This window comes from Lipotes vexillifer, unplaced genomic scaffold, assembly GCF_000442215.2.
Source record: "Lipotes vexillifer unplaced genomic scaffold, Lipotes_vexillifer_v1.1 scaffold216, whole genome shotgun sequence".
Lineage (NCBI taxonomy): Eukaryota > Metazoa > Chordata > Mammalia > Artiodactyla > Lipotidae > Lipotes > Lipotes vexillifer.
In genome coordinates, this window is record NW_006779100.1 from 1570111 (window position 1) to 1588820 (window position 18710).

The 18710-nt window shown below is 37.1% G+C and overlaps 1 protein-coding gene across 2 annotated transcripts in view; it reads right to left on the minus strand.

The window, feature by feature from the left end:
• Nucleotides 1–18710, minus strand: part of NF1 (neurofibromin 1) — a 250910-nt gene that overhangs the window by 20471 nt on the left and 211729 nt on the right. For both annotated transcript variants that reach the window (XM_007452391.1, XM_007452392.1), the window contains 12 exons: nucleotides 13338–13531; nucleotides 11785–11925; nucleotides 11350–11629; nucleotides 10654–10868; nucleotides 10354–10415; nucleotides 10096–10210; nucleotides 9461–9562; nucleotides 7975–8115; nucleotides 4860–4986; nucleotides 2945–3076; nucleotides 1800–1935; nucleotides 477–634 (listed from right to left, as the gene is read on the minus strand). In XM_007452391.1, coding sequence (XP_007452453.1) covers nucleotides 477–634; nucleotides 1800–1935; nucleotides 2945–3076; nucleotides 4860–4986; nucleotides 7975–8115; nucleotides 9461–9562; nucleotides 10096–10210; nucleotides 10354–10415; nucleotides 10654–10868; nucleotides 11350–11629; nucleotides 11785–11925; nucleotides 13338–13531 — 1803 coding nt within the window. The remainder of the gene's footprint in view (nucleotides 1–476; nucleotides 635–1799; nucleotides 1936–2944; nucleotides 3077–4859; nucleotides 4987–7974; nucleotides 8116–9460; nucleotides 9563–10095; nucleotides 10211–10353; nucleotides 10416–10653; nucleotides 10869–11349; nucleotides 11630–11784; nucleotides 11926–13337; nucleotides 13532–18710) is intronic.

Genomic DNA, 18710 nt, shown 5'->3' on the forward strand with positions numbered 1-18710 from the left:
AAAATCTCTTACCTTTTTGCCTTTCTTTAAAAGAAAAGATGGCAAATAGTATCATTATAGCTTCACAGCATATTGATGTATTCTGTCCTCAGAGGGTAATTTTGGGAAATATATTGTTAAAGGCCCTGCATCTGAATGCTGCAAGACTCTTCCTTTTCTGTGAGTATCTAATGTCTCTCCTACTCCCATTTCCCTTCTGCCTGGCCAAGGCAGAATAAAACAAGTAGAGCCACAATATTTAGTCTAAGAATCCCCCCAAAACTGTTTCAAGATCTCATTCTCATTCCTCTATCTTAACTGATATGGCTTAACTGATCTATCAAACTCTCTCCTAACTGGCATCAAAAACTTTGCTACATCAAAAACAGGAGATTTTGATAGTCTGGAACAGCTTCAAATAATTTTCCAGGAGTGAAAGCATCTGACCATTTTTGAAAAGAATTCTAAAACTTTCTACATAATTTAGGTAAACTAACCAAGCAACTTCTTCGTGTTGGCCTGAGAAGGCTGCCCCATGTCCAAACTCATGGATTTCCTGGCTCGGGGACTGGTCTGGCCCGCAGGTGGATAGCTGGCTGCAAGGTACCCTTCAGAACCTTTGGGAGAGGACCATGGCTGACTCTCCTTTAGTGTCCTGAGAGATTAAAACAAATGAGAAGAATCAATAAACATGATGACAAATACAATCACTGCTGGCCCTTCTAATTGGCTACTATATTTCCCAATGGCAGCGATCAAGTAATTTTAAAACTGTACTTTAAAGCTCGCTTTTTAGGGTACAAACTCTTAATCTGTTCCCAGGAAATATCCACTTTCTTGCCATGACATCTTATACACAGTAGGTACTCAACAAATGCTCAACTGAACTGTACTGCATTGATTTTTTAATCAGGGAGAATCAAGTCTAAATAAGCAATTGTATCCCTGGTTTAAAAACCAAGGGGGAACACAGTCAAACTCACCTTCTCCTTTTCATAACAAAAAAGGGCATATCTCAAAGAAATATAATCATAGGAATGACCGAAGAGTAAGACTACTGAAAGCCAAGTATGCCTGGAAAGCTTTTGCATACGTTGTTAACATCTCAGCTGGAAACTGCTGGGGGCTTTTTATCAAAAAGTGGGATGTTGATAAATTTAATGATATAAGCACTACAAATACAAGATTATTTTCCCATGTTTAACACTGTACCAAAAACTTAAAGGTATCTTTGTTTAATTGAAAATATAAAAAAACTCCAAATGATGCTATTTTCATGTAATTTCTCTATGTTTTAGTGAAAAATATACCACTCAAAGCAACAAACAACAGGATATAATTCGATTATCTTAACATCTAAATCTGTGCTATAGAAAACTTCTTAGTAACTTTAGTGTGATATGAGTGAATACAATAAATGTGCTGGCATGTGTGTCGTCTTACACATCTGTATAGCTTAGTTTTCTATCATTAAGCATGTAATGTTGCTTATATTTCACATTAGGTTTTCCTGGGCCTTTTCCTGCAATCTGACACTTTCGAGATCATCTCTTTTCATTATTCAACTGATTTGTGCTTAAAAAGAGGCAAACTAATGTTAACTAATTAGCACAATTAGATTAGAAGAACTTTCCTTCAACAAACACACATAAAATACTGTACATTTATAAAATGAGTTTTGACTTACACACTCTTCCTAGGTTATCTCTAGAGTCCCTCCTGTATTACCTTCTGGATTACTCTGCCCACCTGCCTCCACTGGCATGGAATACTGAAACCTGATTGTGATTATGTGACTGTGCGAGAAGTCGTCCATTTACCTATAGCTAGGGTCACCATGATGAATGGGATATGTATCCATAGGAATATTTTCCACTGAAATATCAGTAAGAAGAAGAGACTTTCTATGTTTTAGGCTACAGCGACTTCGAACCTCCTCAGACACTGTAAGTAAAGCTAAAAGGAAAAAGAAGGAAGATTCAAAAATTTAATAAATCACAAGTGTGACTTAAATTAGGATATACTTCTTACAACCTCCTGAAGAGAATAATAGCTATTAAACATGAGAGCCTGAAGTTTAAGGATATAAAACACTTAGGACAGACTTGTTTATGTTAAATCGTTTACAGTCTGTTTTGGAAGACTGCATGTAAACATGAAACTTACAAAGAGACTCAAATAGCACCTTGTATTAGTCAAATGCTTTAATAAACACTGGACCTCAACAAACACAAAAGGTAGGCAGGGCAGGACTATAAGGTCCATTTCTTAGATAAAGAAAAATACTCTGAAATGTTAAATGATTTGCCCAAGGTCAAATAATTCAAACAAAAAAGTTGCCACACACTGAAGTCTGCTAAACTGGGAATCAGCACTTTCCAACAAACAACGATGTTCAAGAATTGTGTTATACATAAGTGCTAAGTGTTGTTGCGAGGAGAATCACAAATCAGGTAAGAGCAGATAGGGATGGTATAATGGAATGGTGGGGATGGGCAGACAGTATAGGTAAAACAAAGGGCATCAGAAATGAATATTAAAGAAGCATAAAGGCACTTCTAGGAGATGGCAAGTAGATTAGCTTAAAATAGCCCATCCATTTGGAGAGGTAATAAAAAATGAGGCCTATGAAATTAGAGAAAGAGGACAGAATCAGGAGGGCTGCTTACGGGCCCAGGATGCTAGGCTGAGGCTTTTAGATTTTATGACAGACAACAGGGAGCCATGTGGAGTCTTGAACCAAAGATGACTAAGGGAACACATTTCACATATTAATGCAAATTCTTTTATCAGGAAAAATGTTTTGGCAAAACTTTCCAAATTTTGACCAAATGCCACAGGACTGAACTGTGAGCTCTTTACCCTGCCAAGCAACCAGCGGAAGGACCCAGAGGTGTCTGTACCTTTTTCATGGTCCTTAGATATAGCTGTGGTAAGATTAATTTTGTCTATTTTGTGTTTTTACCTGCCAAGTAAGCCACGCTCTGTGTATTCACCTCAAATTTGTCACAATTTCTATGTTTATTAACCAGAGTTAGTAGTGTATGCAAAATTCTGACTGTTCTTGCAACAATGGCAGGTGAAGGATGCCTGTATCCTACAAAAAATAAAAACAAACAAGAAGTTAATTCATTCTTTCAACAAATATCTGTTGAATTCTTATTCTGTGACTAGCAACTTTGCAAGGAAAGGAAGTATGTAAGGGGGATAGCCATTTGGGAAGGTAAAATATATACGTATGTTAATAGTTAATTAATTACATATAGGATTAAGCACCAAAAATGTATGGAATAGAATAATGTTCCCTGGAACTCGAAGGTACCTCAGGGAGAGGAAAATTAGAAGATGATGGTGTTTCAGATCTTCTATTCCCTAAAGCAGCACAAGGAATTTTTAAAAACCCATTTAGTGTAGTTTGCCTTAAGATACGCTTTGAAAATAGGGTTCTATCACTTAAATTTTTTTTTTTTTTTTTTTTTTTTTTTTTGCGGTACGCGGGGCTCTCACTGCTGTGGCCTCTCCCGTTCCGGAGCACAGGCTCCGGATGCGCAGGCTCAGCGGCCATGGCTCACGGGCCCAGCCGCTCCGCGGCACGTGGGATCTTCCCGGACCGGGGCACGAACCCGTGTCCCCGGCATTGGCAGGCGGACACTCAACCACTGGGCCACCAGGGAAGCCCTTAAATTTTTTTTTTTTAATTAAAGAAAAAAGCCTTATGATATAGGGAGTATAAGCTCTCAGAGCCCAAAGAATCCGGTTGATTAGAGGGTAAGCTTGATCTCTGGACAACTTTTAATCACTAATGCTACTCCATTTAAAATAGGGGATTTGTACATTGAAAATATTTGGTATTCTTTTAGAAATACAGAATAAACAAGCATTTTATCAGCCTAGTTGCAATCCATCTTCTTGGTATCCTGTAGTAAATGTAATATCTTTTGAGCAATGCCTATTCACTTTAGAGATTGAAACTGTCAATATGTTTCGCAGAAATTTCATAAGGTGGTGAAATCAAATGTATACATTCACAATGGTAGGTGTATATATATATATATATTTGGTTAAAAACTGGGGGAACCTCTATGATCCCTCAAGCTTAACAATCATTTAAATTGATACAAAACTGCAGATTCAAGCTCTAGTTTGAGTCTCTAATTTTGGCCAGATCTAAAGCTAGCAACTCATGCCAGCTCCTTATCCCAGGCCATACTTTATACTGTTTTTGCTTCTGACTCACCCCATTTGCTGTTCCTGTTAATTGCAGTCTTGGGCCATGACTGCCCCACACTGATAAACCAAAACTAACACTCAGCAAAGTCACCAGTAGGGAGTAAAGTCAGGTGAGGGAGTGAACAAGCTGGCTCTGAGGAAGAGCTGGAGGCCGCTGCTGTAAGCAGTACAGAAATGCGGAGGTGGGAGGATGGGGCACCAGAAGGGTGAGAGTCTATGGTATGTGATAATCGGACTGATCAACAGTAAATTAGTAACAAGTTAAGAAAATCTGTGGTCAAATCTCTAACATAACATTTTCTAACATGAGTTACTCAAATAACATTTATTGATTTGCAGTCTACCTTATTTTGATAATCAAAAAGATACTTATCAATAAGTAGCATTAATTAATAAAACAGTTATTAGAAAGTTCAGTACTTAGAAATTTTATAAGAATCAACTCCTTTGCTTTTTAAAGGAAATTTGCTATGTGATGTGGAAATTAGGCTCTATTAAAATATATACTGAACAAAACATAACTCAGTAAGACATACAGTTGCGTTTAAAGTGAGACACATGAGCCAAATTATTTCAAACACTCAATCATTTCAGTTACTTCTGGCTTCTCAACACCATTTCATAAAAATATTCTGACATAAGGCCTCTACCTTTTAAGAGGTGTCCAACCAGTGCGAAGTTAAAGTTAGAGTTGAAATTGAGTCCAACAAAATGATCCATTTGTTTGCAGTGCCATTCCAGAGGATTCCGGATCGCCATGAATACTTCCTCTGGACTCTATTAAAAAATAATCATGAGATGGTTGACGGGGTCCACACAGGAAGGATCACTTATTGGTTTTTGTTTGTGTTCAACAGCTGTGACAAGGTAAATACTCCTTTCAGGTTGAGAGAAATTATTTTCAGGTGACTACAGAAAACCACAGAACATTTAAGGTACTGCAAATAAATTCGTGCAAGATAGTTAAGCATACAAATAATAAGGGGATGGAAGATAAAACAGCTTTGATTTACAATGCAAAGTAAGTGACTGTCAATTTATATCCTGGTGACTTTTTAGAAACTAAAATTATTGTTATTTTAAATAAGACCATGCACTGAACTGTAGCTGGCACTTTGCGTACTATGATGACTGGAAATTCAAGAGAATGAAGAGGGTTCATATTTACTGAGTGCCTGCTGTATACAAGTGTTAGATACATTATTGTATTGAAACCTTAAAGCAATTCTATGTAATAGGTACTAGCTCCACTTTACAGATTGACAGATTCATTCATTCATTCTTTTACTTATCAAATACTCATTATATGTTTTGATGTGCCAGGCATGGTTCTAGGCTCTGCAAGTACGTCAGTGAACTAAACAGACAAAAACTACTCGCCCTTGTGGATGTGACAGTCTAGTGTGGGAAAACAAGGAAATTGAAACTCAAAAATGCTGTGTAACTTGACCTCTAAATTAAGATTTTTAAAAAATTGGGGTATAGTTGCTTTACTGTGTTTTAGTTTCTGCTGTACAAGGAAGTGAATCAGCTATATGTATACATATATCCCCTCCCTCTTGGACCTCCCCCATCCCACCCACCTACGTCGAAACAGAGCACGGAGCTGAGGTCCCTGCACTATACAGCAGGTTCCCACCAGCTATTCGTTTTACACACGGCAGTACACATACGTCAATGTTTCCTAAAGTGTGGTACCAGGACTACCTGCTTTAAAGTCACTGATGATGCTTGTTTAAAGGTGGAAAGTACTGGGTTCCATCTCAGAATCATGAGAGGTGATAAGGACTGGGAATTTGCATTTTTTAAAAAAGAAGCCCTGTGATTTCCTTATGCACAGAGATTTTTTAAAAGCAAAAACTGAAGGTATTTAGGGTCATGTTCAGGTCTGTCTAGATTTCTATCTCAAAGAAAGAAAAGCATGAGTCTATAAAATAAATGTAGAGAGATGTTTCGAGCATTTTTTTATAATAGAAAAGATGACAAACAAATCAAATGTTCATTAATGGGCAAAGGGTTGAATAAATTGTGCTTCACGCATTCTGTAAAATACTCTGCAGCCATGAGAAAGAATTATACACACACACATACAAATGTATATATATATATACACACACACATTTATGTGTGTGTGTACATATATACATGCTTAGAAAGATGTTCACTTTATATTGTTAAATAAAAAAGTAAATTGCAGAATATCATATAAATATTACATAAAGTATTAACCTACTATATGTTCAACTTATATACATATATTTTCAGCTTTATTGAGGTATAACTGAAAAATAAAATTGTAAGATATTTAAAGTGTGCAATGTGATGATTTGAACGATGAATATATATCCTTTCACATACACGTTGTGAAAGGATTCCCTGCATTAAGTTAATAAACACATCCATCACCTCACATATTCATATCCCATCCCCATTTTTGGTGAGAACATTTAAGTTCTATTCTCTTAGCAAATTTCAATTATACACTACAGTGTTATCAACTACAGTCACCAGGTTATACAACAGATTCTCAGACCTTATTCCTCGTTCATTCTGGTGACTTTTAACAGGCTTTATTATCTCTGATTCCTCGTATCCTGGGGCACTGGAGGCAATATTAGCTTCTGCTAATGGGCTATTCTGGCAATGAAAATGCCAAGGCAGATATTCCTAGACAAACACTTCACTTACGACTATTCTTATATTCACAGAAATGGCCAATAGCTAGCTATCTCTCTGACCACCGCTGTCCCAAGACCATCCCAGAAAAGGGCAATGGGGATTAGGAAAGAGAGGTTCTAGTCCCACATCAGATGTACAAACACGAACAAGTTACTTGACTTCTTTGTTCTTTTCTATCTTGTAAAATGGAGGTCTGACCGATAAACTTCAAGGCAGCTTCTACCTCTATAATTTTGTTTCCATACTTCCCAGAACCCCAGCTGTCTTGGGTCTACATAAGACTGAAAGAATAATTTTTAGATGAGGTATCTTCACACTTAAAACCATTCTCTGGTTCTGTTTCTTTCTACTCACAAGCTCTGTTAATTTCACTTCAAGCAAATCTCTTGTTATATACACACATCTATCTTAAAACTCCTCTCTTTTCTCCTAGACTCGTCCCATTTTTTTCTCCAAAGACAAAAGGAATACAACTTCTTACTGCTATATTCCTTCCACTATCCTCTGTGAACCAAAATCCAACCGCAATCAAGGCTGATAAATGTTAAGAGGGGTGGTGATGGTATGTTTTAAAGTGGGGTTAAGCAAACAAAAAACTAGTACAATTAAGTATCCAAAAGTTTCTTTTAGACTCTCCAAATTCCTTATCTGCTTCTAATTATACTTATTTTTCATTAAGTACCATAATTCAATAAGAGTAAGCTCATTTTCAGATTATTTCTTTGTGAAGTGAAATGGGGGTGGGGAATGCTAACCTTTACCTTTGGGTTATGAAATTACAACTGAGTATACAGTGCATTGGACAGCATAGGGCCTAGCATGGTAGCTATTATTATTACTATTTTTATACCTATTCTGTTTACTAATATTGGGCAAATACTGTTTTCTGCTCTTTTTATATTAAAAACATGCAAAGTTTAAACAGTTTTTATGAGCTGGTAAGGAACTATACTCATAATAAATTGCATTACAGAAATTCATATTTAAGTTATGGACCTCTTCTGATTTTAAAAGATAACAACAAGAAAAGAGGGAGGAGCTCTAATGTGCTTGGCATTTAAGAATACCAAGTGGAAGCTTATTCACCTTGTCATTGAATATCCGGAGACTGTCTAAGGTGTGCAGGTTTTGTTCCAGAAGTGCGGTGCCCGCTGAATACAAATTGACTTCATCGAGCTGCAGCACGGCCACAGCTACCCAAAAGAGGGCTTTATGCAGAGGGGAGTCCTGGCAAGGGAGACGCGCTACAGGTTAGCAAGATGAACCACAAACAGCCTCATCAAAACACACTGCAGTACAGAACAGATCATGTTATCCCGCAAATTATGCATGTTTTCTCTTCTGGAGAAGGTAAATATATCAGTAAGCTCTTCCTCTATTCCACGTGTGTAACTAAAGACACTGTTAGCAGGCTGAGAACCTTGGCATCTCCTTTGATTGCTCCCTATTCTTGGATTCTAAAACCTGGTCACCAAGTTTTGTTGATGCTTCCAAAGTAGTCCCTTTTGCGTCTGCTTATTGCTAATGACACTGTGCCGTGCCAACCTTCTTTATTCTAAAACCTGGTCACCAATTTTGTTGATGCTTCCAAAGTAGTCCCTTTTGTGCCTGTTTATTGCTAATAACACTGTGCCATGCCAACCTTCTTTATTCTAAATGCAGATTTTTTCTGCCTCCAGTTTCTCCCTGCTCCAATCCACTGTGCACACGACCGCCAGAATGAACTTCACCCTCACAGTGAAGACGAGAGAACCATTTTGTATAAGTTAGGATTAGAATGTCTGTAGAACATATAAGTCAATACCAGGAATATACAAGTATTTATTTCTCAGTAATCTCTCTGAAATCTGGCATATCTTTGTACTCAATTCACAGAATACAACTTTAGAGTTGGAAGATAATACCACGCCATCATCTAGTCCATTTTACTCATTTTATCAATGTGGAAACAGGACGTCCAGATGTTAAATGATCTGCTTGAGGTCACAAAGCTGAGATGATCTCAGACCACCCTAAAACAGTGGCTAGTATCATCTCATTCCTTTTAAACATTACCTCCACTTAGCACCCAAACTTTTGATTATTGGGTAAACTTTACCCAGCTTTACACTTCTTCACAATAATGGTCACCAATTAATATGTCATGTATTTTAATTACTTTATTATCTAGCCACTCCTCAACTTCCACATTCACCCTAGAATGAAAGTTCCACGAAGGCAGATCATTTTATTGGCTTTGTTCAGTTATATATCTCTAGTACCTAAAACAGTACTTGGCACATAGAAGATGCTCAATTATTACTTACTGGATAAAAGAGTTAAGAATATATACCCATCTGTCCTTTAGCACTGATGAGACAACACACAAGCATTTGAGAACGTACTGCCCATACTTATTCTTCCTCTAACGTAAATACTTCAAACAACTAAATTTTAAGGCAGGAAGTTCTACTTTAACTATAGCTCTTTCTTTATAACTTCTCAATCCATCTTATTTTCTGAATTCTGAAAGAAAATAACATTTAACACTGATACCCAAAATGAATGCACTCATTTTCTACACAGTACTTACCTTATTAAGAAGTGGTTGTAATTTGGTTAGTGCTATTACTGTGGCTTCTATCAGAACTTGACTGTTGTAAGTATCAGGTCCTTTTAAGCAACTCTCAAGCGCCTTTTAGGGAAACAGAATTCTTTATTTTAATTTCATTGAAATAAAACATTAACTCCTAAGCTGAATCTCAGAATTATTTCAGGAACAATTCCTTATTTAATAAGTGTGAGAATTATTTCCAGTGCTGTGGTGATTTTGGTAGCTAGCTCAAAGCACATTTGGGTTCTTATTTTAAAATATTTCTATATTATATTCTAATATAAGAAATCAGGCATTATTATAGGTAGTTACAAATTATATAATTTTATATAAGGCTAGTCTTACCATCTAGTTAAACGCTTATAATAAAATATTAAGAGTACCTTCTACCAAAAGAAATACTTAATTTTCTTTTTAAGATATGTTCTCTAGAGAGAGGTTTCTTCACTTCAAAGAATTACAATAAAAAAATAATCAAAACCCATTTTTTAAAGATTCAATAAGCAACATACAAGATAGTTTATTAAATTCAAATTTAAATGTCCCTTAGAAAAATTCAAGATATACTTTACAACTTGGTAGCAACAAATAGTTGGGAGGAGAGGAGGAGGTACCTTGCTGAGAATACGGATAATCTGCTTTATCTGCCCATGAGACACTCGTTTGCTAATACAGCCAAAGACAACAAGAGCTCTTGGTTGCAGGGATGGATTATATTGGAATGCAAATCTGCAATTTAAAGATCCAAAAAGCTTATGAAAACCTTTGTGTTTATATATATTAAATAATTAATTAAAATATTGATTATGCAATAGTATCTATCTTTTCAACAGTACACGTACTTTTGCAACTTAAATTTATTTGGGACATACCTTTGAGCTAGTTCTGTCCACTGGTCCAGCCACTTGCATGTTGGAATATCTCTCATACATGCCTAAAAAAAAGATACTCTGAATATATTTATGTATATAAATGTTTATAGAAACATTAAAAAATGTTTATTATAATGGCACTAAATAAGTGACAAATATATTACCAATAAACACATTCCATGGGAGTGTTTTTATTTAAGCATTAAGTGCAAAACAGCAGAATAAACCAGTATTTCTTCTATACAGTACCAGTGGATTTTTAAAAATGAGCTTAGTTTCTTATCATTCTGCCTTCTATACCTCCATGATCTCCAACAAAGCTTCTGTGACCGTTTCCAAGGACGTCAATGCAAAAGTCTCCCTCTCATAGGAGCCAGGAGAGAATGACCTGTCCCGGTAGCTGGAGCGGAAGGCAATGACAGCAGCTGACTTGACTTTGCTAATGCCAAACAGCAGGTAAAATTTGGGTAATGAGAACTCTGTCAAACTGAGTCTCAAAACTTGCTTGGTCTCTTCTGTAAAAGAAAAAAGGAACAAGTAAAGACTTTAAAGATACTATTTTTTAAATTCTAAAGTGCCATATTTCATTTTGAATTTAGATAATTTGAATATCATATCAAACTTACATAACAATGCTCTCTAAACCAACCCTCTGGATACATGAGCTTAATGCTCATTACTTAACTCCCTTTATGTACAAATTTGTGCTAGTAAAGCAACACTGTCAACCGGTGCTGAGCCTTTAGCTTATGTGATAACTACCAGAGTCTACATGACACACGTGCACAGAACATCTTTGCCATGGCTTGAGATGGAATGGAAGTAATTCATTCTTTTTCTTTTTGATTTGATTATATTTCATATCGTTAACATAGGCTTGATTAAGCAGCTTGGTATTAAGGTACCGTAATAAATAATAAGGTAATCTATGCCAGTCAAGTGGTGTAAAATGGAGAAAGGAACTGGTGAAACACAAATTGCTTTCCTGGAACTTACCACTAAAATGAAGCTGAGAACAAGTACACAGAGAGTGAATGATATTAATGACCAATCCATGTGTGGAAGCTCTAAGGGAGAGTGGCCCTGTGGCTACTAAGAAAGTAACGACGTGGAAGAGGTAGGGGAGATGAGCTGCCACGTCCAGGGAATTGTTGAAGGACAGCATCAGCATGTAGCGGGCTAGAATAGCAATATCGTCCCACATAAGATGTTGCTCTAAAGTAGGAGTTGGAGATAAGCATGTCTTGTCAATTATTTTGCACATCCTTCCAATAACCTGTAAAGAAGCAGAATTTTAAAAAACATGGGAGTTAAAAAGTTTTATCACAAAAAATTTCAGTTTAAAATGACTCGTTATAAAACAAAAAACCTCCTGATAATAAAAACAGACACATCAAGCCATAGCCCAGAAGGCAAAGGAAAAGGGATTACCTTGCTTGAAACCAATTTCACATTTCCAGAAGCCAAAGCTACAGCAGTATCTGCCATCACCTCAGCTTTTATTGATCCCAAGCCACCCGTTGCACTGGTTTTGATGAAACTGTCTAGTACAACATCAAGGAGGTCTGTAATCTAGTGGAAGAGGGAAAGAAAACTTATGTTTTAGCCATTCTGCCAACTTAATTTTTAACTCAAAAATAGTTCAAGGAGTAGCCCAATCAACATGAAAATTCTATTTTACCTGAGGCCTCCAAAATACTAGGTTTTATTTAGAGACCTGTCAATAAATATAATTTATCATAAAATATCCAGGAAAGGATGAGAATATTCCCTCAATTCCTTCAGAGACTGGCATTCAAAACTTTAAAATCTCTACATATATTATTTTCACTCACTCTTTTTTTTTTTTTCACTATTTTATTTTATTTATTTATTTGGCTGCGTCGGGTCTTCGCTGCTGTGCACGGGCAGGCTTTCTCTAGTTGCGGTGAGCGGGGGCCACTCTTCGTTGCAGTGTGCGGGCTTCTCATTGCTTGTGGAGCACAGCATCTAGATGCGCAGGCTTCAGCAGTTGGGGCTGGTGGGCTCTAGAGCGCAGGCTCAGTAGTTGTGGTGCACAGGCTTAGCTGCTCCACGGCATGTGGGATCTTCCCAGACAAGGGATCGAACCCGTGTCCCCCGCATTGGCAGGCGGATTCTTAACCACTGCGCCACCAGGGAAGTCCTATTTTCACTCACTCTTAAAGCACCTCTGTTCTCTTCTAAGACAGTAATGTACGAGCAGTATAAAGTACAATTATTTTAAAATACAGGAATGACATCAAGTACTGAGATGTTTTTGTAGAGCTACAAAAATGGCTCCAAGGTCATTTAAAATTATTTGGAGGATTCACAGCACTGAGTAAGGGTATCGCCTCCTTCAATGATTATCTTGAAGAGATGGTAGCATAAATCTTGTCAGATAAAAAAGTTACATTATACTATTTTAATATTGGCATTCTTATGCTGGTACTATAAGTGAGAGCAGGTGGCCCAAATAACATCATTAGCAAACATTTACTGACACCTATGGTATATAGGGTACTAGAATACACTCTAATGCACTATTTATTAGAAACGACATCCGATTTTTACAGTTAAATTCTACATGCAGCTGTCCCTTGGTATCCTTGGAGATTAGTTCCAGGACTCCCTGCAGATACCAAATTCCCGGGATGCTCAAGTCCCTTACATAAAAAATGGCATAGAACAGTTGGCCCTCAGCACCTGTGGGTTCTACACACTGAGAATTCTGTGGGATAACTGTAATTATGCCATGGAGAAGACTGCTAGAATAATTAGTGTTTCTCTGGCTCTGAGACATGCATTAGACTTCTACAGTTCTGAAGCAGATCAAGAATTAGGTGGGTGTCTGCATGCTTTTTCAAAGAGGGGACTGTCTTTTTTACAGCTATATCCCTAGCTTAGTGCTTTGTACAACGTGGGTATCAGATAAATATCTGCACCAAGGAGGTACTAGATAAATATTTGAGCAAACTCAATACCTGCCCAAGGCTCCCCCATATTTTTGCTTGAATAGATGGATACATCTGTTTCTCGTTTATAGTCATTGTTATCAGCTTATCAAGAATCGCAGTAACTCTTTGTCTTTTGGCATCATCATTGTGCTTACAAAAACGTACTAGATTTGACAGCCATGGAGTCATGTATTCCAAACAAAGGTGTTTCAATTCAATACCTGGGGAAAAAAATACACTATTAGCACAGATGGTCCATGAAAATTACGTCAACAATTATTTTAAAATAAAAGATTGGGGGAAAAACGGTAAAAGATAAAGACCATTATATCTAGAATCAGACCTGGAGAGAAGAGACTTGGCAAATATATGACTGAAGATAGAGCTAAAGAAAGAGAACAACCCTTAAAGAAAGTAATCTTCAAAGTCATTAAGCCAATTTTTGAAAAGTTTTATTTTTCTCCCATTTAAAAAAAATAAATTTATTTTATTTTATTTTTTTGGGCTGTGTTGGGTCTTCGTTGCTGTGCGCGGGCTTTTCTCTGCTTGTGGCGAGCGGGGGCTACTCTTCGTTGCAGTGTGCGGGCTCCTCATTGCGGTGGCTTCTCTTGTGGAGCACGGGCTCTAGGCGCACAGGCCTCAGGAGTTGTGGCACGTGGGCTCAGTAGTTGTGGCGCACAGGCTTAGCTGCTCCGCGGCATGTGGGATCTTCCCAGATCAGGGCTTGAACCAGTGTCCCGTGCATTGGCAAGCAGATTCTTAACCACTGCACCACCAGGGAAGTCCTTATTTTTCTCCCTTTTAATAACTTCTAGTTAAAATTTTTCTTGCTTTATTCTAATTGTAAAAGGAATATGTGGGTAATCACAGGAAGTTTGGTAAAAGGAAAGTATCACCACAATAATGAAACCAATATCAATATATTGGTGTATCACTTGATCTCTCCATAGGCTTTCAAATCTATGCAAAGATAATGTATATTCAGGTGTGTGTATACACACACATAACCCATCCCAACTCCTTCACAAAAAATTAGGGTTACACTATATACGTAGTATGATCTGAATATTTTTTTCACTATATATTATACTGAGATTTACTCAACATTAAAAATTCTCCAAAGATATTTTATAGCTTTTTATTTTGAAATAACTTCAGACTTACAAAAAGATACAAAAATAATGCAAAACTTCCTCTATATAACTTCACCGAGAGTACCCAAAACATTTTTTAATTATGTTAAAATATATGTAACATAAAACCTGCCATTTTAAAGTTTACAGTTCAGTGGCATTAAGTACATTCACACTGTTGTGCAACCATCGCCACCATCCATCTCCAAAACTTTTTCATCTTCCCAAACTGAAATTCCATACAAAAAACGTTTTTAATGGCTTCATATTATTTCATCATATGGAGATCCAACAAAGTAGTCAGTTCTTCATTATCTACTTTTAGACTGTTTCAACTTTTTGCTATTATAAATAATATTATGTGAAGTTCAAAATAAATCTATGGCAACAGAGGTCATAATACTGGTTACTCTTGGTGAGAACAGGTACTGACTGAGAGGAGCCTTCCGGATGCTGGAAATGTCCTGTATCTTGACCTGGGAGATGGTTTTGTGGTGTATGCACATGTAAAACTTAATCAAGCTGTTCATTTAAACTTTGGGCACTTCACTGATAAGATATACCTGAATTTAAAAAACCTAAATAAAAAATAATGCTATAAGGCGCTTCCCTGGTGGCGCAATGGTTGAGAGTCCGCCTGCTGATGCAGGGGACATGGGTTCGTGCCCCCGTCCGGGAAGATCCCGCATGCCACGGAGCAGCTAGGCCCGTGAGCCATGGCCACTGAGCCTGCGCGTCTGGAGCCTGTGCTCCGCAACGGGAGAGGCCACAACAGTGAGAAGCCCAAGTACCGCAAAAAAAAAAAAAAAAAAAAAAATGCTATGATAAACATATGAATATTAATTCTTTAGGATAAATTCTAAAAAGTGGAATTATGATTCCAAAAGCTATAAACATCCATAAGGTTATTGATACCCATGTCAAAACTGCTGTCTAGAAAAGCTGCCCTGTTCACAATTCCAAAGACATTGACACTGATTTTTTTAGAAAATATCTTTGCCAATTTGATAGTTAAATATATTATCTTACTATTCTTTCAGTTTGAACCTCTTTGAAGGTGAACTCTTAAAAACTCTTAAAAACATATTCTTTCTTAGTATGACCGGCGTGTTACTGTTGATCCATTTTTCTCATTAATCTGTAAGAATTCTTCATGATAAAGATATTACTCTTTGGGGCTTCCCTGGTGGCGCAGTGGTTGAGAGTCTGCCTGCCGATCAGGGGACACGGGTCTGTGCCCCGGTCTGGGAAGATCCCACATGCCGCGGAGCGGCTGGACCCATGAGCCATGGCCGCTGAGCCTGCGTGTCCGGAGCCTGTGCCCCGCAACGGGAGAGGCCACAACGGTGAGAGGCCCGCGTACCGCAAAAAAAAAAAAAAAAAAAAAAAAAAAAGATATTACTCTTTTCTCATATCTGCTGCAAGCATACTTTTTTTTTTTAATCTACCTTTTACTTTTTTTTTTTTTAAGTAGAGATTTTGAAGTTTTACATGGCCAAAACTGTTCACCATTTCCTTTGTTTCCATCTGTAACTTTTTTGCTTCATAAGTCCTTACTTGCTCATAAAGCAACTAAATATTATCTTTCCTTTTCTTTTTTAAAGAAAAGGAAGTTTTTATATTCTTTTTTTGAATTTTATTTTTTTATACAGCAGGTTCTTATTAGTTGTCCATTTTATACATATTAGTGTATATATATCAATCCCAATCTCCCAATTCATCACACCACCACCCACCCTCCCTCTGGCACTTTCCCCCCTTGGTGTCCATACGTTTGTTCTCTACATCTGTGTCTCAATTTCTGCCCTGCAAACCGGTTCATCTGTACCATTTTTCTAGGTTCCACATATATGCATTAATATACAATATTTGTTTTTCTCTTTCTGACTTACTTCACTCTGTATAACAGTCTCTAGGTCCAACCACGTCTCTACAAATGACCCAATTTTGTTCCTTTTTATGGCTGAGTAATATTCCATTGTATATATGTACCACATCTCCTTTATCCATTTGTCTGTTGATGGGCATTTAGGTTGCTTCCATGACCTGGCTATTGTAAATGGTGTTGCAATGAACACTGGGGTGCATGTGTCTTTTTGAATTATGCTTTTCTCTGGGTATATGCCCAGTAGTGGGATTGCTGGGTCATATGGTAATTCTATTTTTAGTTTTTTAAGGAACCTCCATACTGTTCTCCATAGTGGCTGTATCAATTTACATTCCCACCAACAGTGCAAGAGGGTTCCCTTTTCTCCACACCCTCTCCAGCATTTGTTGCTTGTAGATTTTTTGATGAAGCCCGTTCTAACTGGTGTGAGGTGGTGCTTCATTGTAGTTTTGATTTGCATTTCCCTAATAATTAGTGATGCTGAGCAGCTTTTCATGTGCTTCTTGGCCATCTGTATGTCTTCTTTGGAGAAATGTCTGTTTAGGTATTCTGCCCATTTTTGGATTGGGTTGGTTGTTTTTCTAATACTGAGCTGCACGAGCTGTTTATATATTTTGGAGATTAATCCTTTGTCCGCTAATTTGTTTGCAAATATTTTCTCCCATTCTGTGGGTTGTCATTTCATCTTGTTTGTAGTTTCCTTTGCTTTGCAAAAGGTTTTAAGTTTCATTAGGTCTCATTTGTTTATTTTTGTTTTTATTTCCGTTACTCTAGGAGGTGGATCAAAAAAGATCTTGCTGTGATTTATGTCACAGAGTGTTCTTCCTCTGTTTTCCTCTAGGAGTTTTATAGTCTCTAGTCTTAACATTTAAGTCTCTAATCCATTTTGAGTTTTTGTGTATGGTATTAGGGAGTGTTCTAATTTCATTCTTTTACATGCAGCTGTCCAGTTTTCCCAGCAGCACTTATTGAAGAGGCTGTCTTTTCTCTATTGTATATTCTTGCCTCCTTTGTCATAGATTAGTTGACCACAGGTGCGTGGGTTTATCTCTGGGCTTTCTATCCTGTTCCATTGATCTATATTTCTGTTTTTGTGCCAGTACCATATTGTCTTGATTACTGTAGCTTGTAGTATAGTCTGAAATCAGGGAGTCTGATTCCTCCAGCTCCATATTTTCCCCTCAAGATTGCTTTGGCTATTAGGGGTCTTTTTGTCTCCATACAAATTTTAAGATTTTTTGTTCTAGTTCTGTAAAAGATGCCACTGGTAATTTGATAGGGATTGCATTGAATCTGTAGATTGCTTTGGATAGTATAGTCATGTTCACAATATTGATTCTTCCAATCCAAGAACATGGTATATCTCTCCATCTGTTGGTATCATCTTTAATTTCTTTCATCAGTGTCTTATAGTTTTCTGCATACAGGTCTTTCGTCTCCCTAGGTAGGTTTATTCCTAGGTATTTTATTCTTTTTGTTGCGGTGGTAAATGGGAGTGTTTCCTTAATTTCTCTTTCAGATTTTTCATCATTAGTGTATAGGAATGCAAGAGATTTCTGTGCACTAATTTTGTATCCTGCAACTTTACCAAATGCATTGATTGGCTCTAGTAGTTTTCTGGTGGCATCTTTAGGATTCTCTGTGTATAGTATCATGTCATCTGTAGTGACAGTTTTACTTCTTCTTTTCCAATCTGCATTCCTTTTATTTCTTCTTCTCTGATTGCCGTGGCTAGGACTGCCAAAACTATGCTGAATAATAGTGGTGAGAGTGGACAACCTTGTCTTGTTCCTGATCTTAGTGAAAAGGTTTCAGTTTTTCACCATTGAGGACGATGTTAGCTGTGGTTTTGTCATATATGGCCTTTATAATGTTGAGGTAGGTTCCCTCTATGCCCACTTTCTGGAGAGTTTTTATCATAAATTGGTGTTGAATTTTGTCGAAAGCTTTTTCTGCATCTATTGAGATGATCATATAGTTTTTATTCTTCAATTTGTTAATATGGTGTATCACATTGATTGATTTGCGTATACTGAAGAATCCTTGCATTCCTGGGATAAATCCCACTTGATCATGGTGTATGATCCTTTTAATGTATTGTTGGATTCTGTTTGCTAGTATTTTGCTGAGGATTTTTGCATCTCCATTCATCAGTGATGTTGGTCTGTAATTTTCTTTTTTTGTAGTATCTTTTTCTGGTTTTGGTATCAGGGTGATGGTGGCCTCATAGAATGAGTTTGGGAGTGTTCGTCCCCCCGCAGTTTTTTGTAAGAGTTTGAGAAGGATGAGTGTTAGCTCTTCTCTAAATGTTTGATAGAATTCACCTGTGAAGCCATCTGGTCCTGGACTTTTGTTTGTTGGAAGATTTTTTTTTTTTTT